At 45.1% G+C, this 8,097-nt stretch overlaps 1 protein-coding gene across 1 annotated transcript; it reads left to right on the top strand.

Annotated features, from left to right (window-relative positions):
- The first annotated feature begins 4,032 nt into the window (after positions 1 to 4,032).
- On the top strand, positions 4,033 to 7,063 carry LOC143916956 (ATP synthase subunit beta, mitochondrial). Its single transcript, XM_077438280.1, has one exon. It carries the CDS (start codon positions 5,044 to 5,046, stop codon positions 6,553 to 6,555), a length of 1,512 nt encoding a protein of 503 aa, XP_077294406.1. The 5' UTR covers positions 4,033 to 5,043; the 3' UTR covers positions 6,556 to 7,063.
- The last annotated feature ends 1,034 nt before the right edge of the window (positions 7,064 to 8,097 follow it).

Below are 8,097 nucleotides of genomic sequence, written 5' to 3'. Positions count from 1 at the left end.
TCGAATACTTGTCGAATTTCGTCATGATTTCACTGAAATTGTATCTAATTAAAAAAAAATACATAACAAGATCTAAGTAATATTTTTGCTGTTCACAAAAGAAATAGGCTAAGAAATTGTGGCGGCTGGCTTATACGACATGGTCGAGTTTGGTTGCCTTCCTGCGAGTGGGGACCAACCCGGCTGGGTTCGGAGAGCCGCTACTGACTCTGTCTTCAGCTGTCATATAATAAACACGTGCATTAACATGCCAGTCGTCTCATTCGTTCATCCCCCATACTGGTGACCCCCGACATCGAGCCACGCAGCCTCGATCAATTTCAACATGCCGCTCATCCCTGCCTCGCCGAGCCAGGCGGGGAAGCTACCCGCCGCGCCCCCATCGCCATCAACACAGCACGCCGCGGCCCGCGGGTGACAATAAACGAGCAGACACGGCTACCTACCTACCTACCTACCGACGTCCAGCCACAACGTCGATGACAGGTGCTTAAAAAAATGGGGGAGCGAATGAGACGACGATCTTGACAGCTGGATGTGGAGTCATGCGCGATCCACTACACATAGAACGGTCATCCAGCACCACAAGACATACACCACCTCAGCACCATCATCATCATCATCATCAAGGCCCCGTCCGTCCCCACGAGCGTCGTCACGCCGAGACGGGCGGTAGCGCTACAACACCTCCACGAGCCACAACGACTCACAGTCCAGCTCGGAGTATCATCAACCACATCGATGCCCCTGCCGCCCCCGCCGCCCCACCAACCGACATCAGCCTCGGAAGAGCGGCGCCGCCGCAGCATCGCATCGGCGCGACCATCGGACCACCCACCGTCCTGCTCGCGACGTCACCGCCCTCGAATGTACCGACCATTCAGGGCGGTACACCTATACAGCGGATGACCCACGTCAACATTTTTTTTTTCTCCCCACTTAATAATTTTTTTCTTTTGTAAAATTTGTTTCTTTGTAATTTTGGTATCGCTGATGCTGGGGGGGGAGTGATGTGGCGGCTCGCTTATACGACATGGTCGAGTTTGGTTGCCTTCCTGCGAGTGGGGACCAACCCGGCTGGGTTCGGAGAGCCGCTACTCACTCTGTCTTCAGCTGTCATATAATAAACACGTGCATAAACATGCCAGTCGTCTCATTCGTTCATCCCCCATATAACCTTCAAAATGCTACGAAAATGACAAATCATGTATCTATGTGCGCTAAATATCAAGAAAATAGAGAAAAAAATCACAGTTGAGACATCATACTATTGGATACCGATATTATTAACTTATGTAGATACAATAGATCAGCTCACTACTTCTGAATCTTCATGCATTGCATCTACTGCACTTTTGCCTAGCATAAGACGTAGGCGAATAGAATCATATGCTGACAATATGTATTACTGTTTCTTAATGTCATCAACTTGATAGAGCATTTGCTAAAGCAATGTATGCATTGAACTGTCCTTTATCTATTGTTGAAATATATATACTTACAATTTTCAATGTTAAAGAGGATTTTGTATTATATTAAATGTATTGTATGCATAAATTTTGAATAAATGTTATATTTGACATCCAAATAATTTTATAAAAACTCTTATGTGTAAATGAATGTGACCTTTATTTAATTATTACCTATGTACTAAAATATGTTGTATCATTCTCAATTAAAAAAATATAGTTTTATGTAAAAAAAATCTCCAATTTTCCCGAAGTTCCCGGTTTTTTCCCGTTCGTTCAAAATTCACATTTTTGCCCATCTCTAGGCATATGAAGAAGAAGAATGATGACTACAAATGATTCTCTCACGGCAGTTTTTTTTAAGCATATTTTTCCAGAACCAGAACTTAAGTCCCAGATATTTCGTATTCATGATTTTCGAGGCAACGATTATCATGTGCGCGATCGCAATGTGCGAAATAATCCGTTTACTATATTTTACTTATCAATGCTAACTTTAATTTAATTCACACGAAATTCTCTATTTACTAGTCGTTCCATCAAGACGACTTTTTAAAAGAAATAGATATTATCGAAAAACAATTATCATTTTATGGAGGATGAACGAATGAGACGACTGGCATGTTAATGCACGTGTTTATTATATGACAGCTGAAGACAGAGTGAGTAGTAGCTCTCCGAACCCAGCCGAGTTGGTTCCCACTCGCAGGAAGGCAACCAAACTCGACCATGTCGTATAAGCGAGCCGCCACATCACTCCCCCTCCAGCATCAGCGATACCAAAATTACAAAGAAACAAATTTTACAAAAGAAAAAATTATTGTTACACAAAGAGAAAAAAATTATTAAGTGGGGAGAAAAAAAAAATTGTTGACGTGGGTCATCCGCTGTGTACATAGGTGTACCGCCCTGAATGGTCGGTACATTCGAGGGCGGTGACGTCGCGAGCAGGACGGTGGGTGGTCCGATGGTCGCGCCGATGCGATGCTGCGGCGGCGCCGCTCTTCCGAGGCTGATGTCGGTTGGTGGGGCGGCGGGGGCGGCAGGGGCATCGATGTGGTTGATGATACTCCGAGCTGGACTGTGAGTCGTTGTGGCTCGTGGAGGTGTTGTAGCGCTACCGCCCGTCTCGGCGTGACGACGCTCGTGGGGACGGACGGGGCCTTGATGATGATGATGATGATGGTGCTGAGGTGGTGTATGTCTTGTGGTGCTGGATGACCGTTCTATGTGTAGTGGATCGCGCATGACTCCACATCCAGCTGTCAAGATCGTCGTCTCATTCGCTCCCCCATTTTTTTAAGCACCTGTCATCGACGTTGTGGCTGGACGTCGGTAGGTAGGTAGGTAGGTAGCCGTGTCTGCTCGTTTATTGTCACCCGCGGGCCGCGGCGTGCTGTGTTGATGGCGATGGGGGCGCGGCGGGTAGCTTCCCCGCCTGGCTCGGCGAGGCAGGGATGAGCGGCATGTTGAAATTGATCGAGGCTGCGTGGCTCGATGTCGGGGGTCACCAGTATGGGGGATGAACGAATGAGACGACTGGCATGTTAATGCACGTGTTTATTATATGACAGCTGAAGACAGAGTCAGTAGCGGCTCTCCGAACCCAGCCGGGTTGGTCCCCACTCGCAGGAAGGCAACCAAACTCGACCATGTCGTATAAGCGAGCCACCACAGTTATATTTCGTATCACAATATTTACATACAGCTGCAAACTTTTTACTTGTTCGGGATTCTTGCTGAATTCTTTTAAAGTGATTCCAAACTATTGATTTTGGTCGTACCATTTTCTAATGGGATGAAAATATGAATGATTGAAACAAAATTATATTGAAAAGAATTTATTACCTTGGATGAAAACTCTTTATATCCGCGATTCCGAATTCCGAGACCGTCGAACAAGCGATAATAACTAATAGGTCATTTACGTAAAGCATCCGACTCAAACACAAACCGGACATTTACAGTACTGCCACTACATGAAAATGTTTAGATTCATTCAATGGCATTGACTCAATGTGAGGATCTAAAAATGTGTCGATTTCAAAATCTGATTGATATACATTTTTTTTCAATTTTCCCAAAATTTCCGTCGGCCAAAGTTCCCAAGGAAAAAACCCGGTTTATTCCCGGGAATAAACCGGGGTTTTCCCCGTCGGCACATTTTTACATGTGCCCTGTCCTCCCAGAACGTCGGCAACTAGAGTTCCCATCCGTATTCTCTATGGATGCTCAGAATAATGCTTAGGTGCAGAGGTCGTACCACTGGCAAAGATTTTTCTACCAAGATGTTTTCCACTCGCCCCGTCTGCGTTGGCTACGATTTTTCACTGGTTTACTAGGGCCAGCACCTCGGGATTGGTTCAACGCGCCATCCATGAGATTCTCGGCATCCTTCTGAATGTCCACATCTCAAAGGCCTGTAGCTTTTTTCACATGGCATCTGTCCATGCTTCTGTCTCATACAGAAGGATGCTGAAAACGTAGCATCGTAGAAGTTTAAGTCGTAGTGCTATGCTGAGATCACGTGTGGTTAGGACATTTTTTAAAATTTTTTAGAATGTAGCTCTTGCTTGCGTCACTCTAACGCTAATTTCCTGGTTCATACGTTACGTCCAGATAGCACCCAAAATATCCGAAATGATTGACTCTTTCCACCAAGTTGTTGTCAATTTTTAGAGAGTTGTCCGGATTATGTGTCGACTTACCAAATATTATCCATGTTTTTTTTGACATTGAATGTTAACCCCGATCTAAAGCTATGCACAACAGGGTTCGGTAATTATAAAGCAAAAAGCGATCTCACGTACGTCACTAAAATCTCGATCACTGAACATCTGGTACCCAAAAAACTAACGAGAACTCGAGTTCCAGATATTCCGTATTTGCGATTTGTGTGGCAACGGTTGTCGTGCGTGCGATCGTAATTTGCGCAATAATCCGTTTACCGCACAACAGAATCAGATAAAAAATTGTCGATCGAAAATGTAAGTAAAAATTAAGTCTCTTTAACATATGCGATTATGACTTCCAGTGGCGGCTCGTAAGAATTTATGGAGGGGGGCCTGCAGAGATTAATCGGGCTTTAGTAGCTCGTTGACCATACCGGTGATCAAATTCAGACAAAAATTGCATGCATATGTACTATACTGGGAGGCTGCAGCCCTGCAGCACATGTGGACGGCAAAAATAGCATGAATATTTACTATTCTGGGAGGGCTGTAGCCCCGCAGCCTATATAGACGAGCCGCCACTGATGACTTCCTAAATATTCATTAAAAATATGGTTTTTCAGCATTGTGTAAAATATATTGAAAAATTGTACAAGTGCTTGCACAGTGTTTAAAATGAGAGTTCACATTTGAAATGGAATTTAGATATTTAAAGCGGACGTAAAAAGGGGGGAATGGTTCTGAAAGAAGTAAAACATGAAGTGTGAAAAGCACGTGGTGCAGCGGGTGGGTAGCCTGCGATCGATTTGCTGGCAGAGAAGAGCAGTCGGCAGCGGCGAGCGATCTTGCAGCACCTGTCGTTCTCGCTCTCTGCTGCTCCTCGTTACGTAATCGCCGTCAACATGCTGTCAGGCATCTGCAGGGGCGTAGGCGGGGCTGTGGTGGGCAATGCGGGTGCGAGTCGGCGCTCCATGGCGGCGGCGGCCAAGGGGGCGGCGGCCGTGAGCGGGGGGCGGGTGGTGGCGGTGATCGGAGCCGTGGTGGACGTGCAGTTCGACCAGGAGTTGCCGCCGATCCTGAACGCGCTGGAGGTGGCCGGCCGCAAGCCTAGGCTGGTGCTGGAGGTGGCGCAGCACCTCGGCGAGAACACCGTTCGCACGATCGCCATGGACGGCACGGAGGGGCTGGTGCGCGGCCAACCCGTCAGCGACACGGGCTTCCCCATCCGCATCCCCGTCGGCGCCGAAACGCTCGGCCGCATCATCAACGTCATCGGCGAACCCATCGACGAGCGCGGGCCCATCCCCACCGACAAGACGGCCGCCATCCACGCCGAGGCGCCCGCCTTCGTCGAGATGTCCGTCCAGCAGGAGATCCTCGTCACCGGCATCAAAGTCGTCGACCTGCTCGCGCCCTACGCCAAGGGCGGCAAGATCGGCCTCTTCGGCGGCGCCGGCGTCGGCAAGACCGTGCTCATCATGGAGCTCATCAACAACGTGGCCAAGGCCCACGGCGGCTACTCCGTCTTCGCCGGAGTGGGCGAGCGCACTCGCGAGGGCAACGATCTCTACCACGAGATGATCGAGTCCGGCGTCATCTCCCTCAAGGACAAGACCTCCAAGGTGGCCCTCGTCTACGGCCAGATGAACGAGCCCCCGGGCGCCCGCGCCCGAGTCGCCCTCACCGGACTCACCGTCGCCGAATACTTCCGAGATCAAGAGGGGCAGGACGTGTTGCTCTTCATCGACAACATTTTCAGGTTCACCCAGGCCGGTTCCGAAGTGTCCGCCTTGTTGGGTCGCATCCCCTCCGCCGTAGGCTACCAGCCGACTTTGGCCACCGACATGGGTACCATGCAGGAGAGAATCACCACCACCAAGAAGGGCTCCATCACCTCCGTACAAGCCATCTACGTGCCCGCTGACGATTTGACCGATCCCGCCCCGGCCACCACTTTCGCTCATTTGGACGCCACCACTGTCTTGTCCCGAGCCATCGCCGAGTTGGGAATCTACCCTGCCGTAGATCCTCTCGATTCCACCAGCCGTATCATGGATCCCAATATCATCGGCGCCGAGCACTACAACATTGCCAGAGGAGTGCAGAAGATCCTCCAGGACTACAAGTCCCTTCAAGACATCATCGCCATCCTCGGTATGGACGAGTTGTCAGAAGAAGACAAGCTGACGGTAGCCCGCGCCCGTAAAATCCAACGTTTCCTTTCCCAGCCTTTCCAGGTCGCCGAAGTTTTCACCGGACACGCCGGCAAACTCGTACCCCTCGCAGAGACCATCAAGGGCTTCTCGAAGATCCTCGCTGGCGACTACGATCATTTACCAGAAGTCGCTTTCTACATGGTCGGACCCATTGAAGAGGTCGTTGCCAAGGCAGAAACCCTGGCCAAGAGCACTTAAATTGCTTCAGCTTTTAGGCATCACAAGAATGTACATACAAATTATAAGTTAAAGTTACATATTTATCAGAAGCAATCAGTGGATTATTTGTGCAATGTGGTCACTTGTCCGAGTTTTGCCATTCGTGCGGATAGTGTTTCGAAATGATATGAAAAAAGCCTGTAATACATGCCCATCGATCGATAATTACTATTGTAATTGTTAGAATAAAACGAATACACTAATTTAAATCGATATTTGGTTTCAATATTCCCACTGTATGCAAAATTTCCCGTTTAACAGATTGATTTTCTTCCAAAATATCAAATAGGTCACAATTGTGCAATGACCTTATTACCCGTCAACGTTATGTAATGCAGTAGTGTTTTCTGTACATATCCATGAAGTACATTCATCATTTAGGATTACATATAAAAACTACGCATATAGATATTCTATAATATTCGCTTTTTGAAAAATGAGGTGCTTGTTTTATTACAATACCATCCAAAATGTTACTAATAATGTCAAATTTAAAACAAAAAAGAAATAGTTGAAACAGTTTTCTATTAAATTTGTAATATTATATAATTTTTTCTCTTATATAAGAAGCCACGTTTCATTTTCGGTTTTCAGCATGAACTATCAATGCATGTGGCCTGATGTTAAATTAACGTACCCACTATTTATGTACGTCAGAATTTACACGTTACGACACCTACAATTCTTTTATTTTATACAAAGTAAAAATAAAACAAATACTAATTGATTATTATAATTATAATATTCCTGGTGATGAGATATACCCGTGCTACCTAATTTCGTAAGACATACAACTGCATTCTAAAAATATAAAAATATTTTGAATGTATTACATATAAAATATGAAAATCTTGGAGACCGCTGTTGGATTTGCTGTAGTAGACATTGCTTTGCACCAGGGCTGTGGAGTTGGATCAAAATTTACCGACTGCAATTTTATTTTATGATTCGATTCTGACTCCGACATCTTGAACGATTTTAGCAAGATCAACTTTTCTGGCCGACGTATAAAATCGTTGTTTGTAATAAAAATAATAGCTTTTTTCAAAATATAAAAAATAAAGGAATGAAAAAAAAAATTAAAATTGCCATGTACCCAATTTATTGAATTATTGGTAATGAAATAGGTATAAATAAAAATTAACTACATACTTTCATGGGGTATGTATATACATTTCCTATACAAATAAATCAATGCGAAAAATGAAAGTAAAAATCAGAATAAAAAAAATGACATGGAGGAACTAATTGGTTTTGGCCACAAAACATCAAAAAATGTGCGATTTAAAGATTTTATTTATAACTAGTGGTTTTACCTGGCTTCGCTCAGTATTTGTAATATAATCCGCTTAAACATGGCTAATATAATAGTAAACATTTTATTTAATTTATTTGAATATTCATTTGATTTTTTTAAATAGATTTAACGTCACCCAAACCTTACATACAAAGTCTCTTTCGGAATTATACATAAGATGTAATTTAAAATCATGATTTTTATTAAGAAATTAATAAATTTAA

This window comes from Arctopsyche grandis, chromosome 9 (genome assembly GCF_051622035.1).
Source record: "Arctopsyche grandis isolate Sample6627 chromosome 9, ASM5162203v2, whole genome shotgun sequence".
In the NCBI taxonomy this organism is placed as follows: domain Eukaryota; kingdom Metazoa; phylum Arthropoda; class Insecta; order Trichoptera; family Hydropsychidae; genus Arctopsyche; species Arctopsyche grandis.
The sequence above is the reverse complement of the archived record's forward strand: the minus strand, read 5'-3'. Positions and strand labels throughout refer to the sequence as shown.

Coding starts and splice junctions, on each gene's coding strand:
- LOC143916956 (XM_077438280.1), top strand. CDS start 5,044: ATGCTGTCAGGCATCTGCAGGGGCGTAGGCGGGGCTGTGGTGGGCAAT.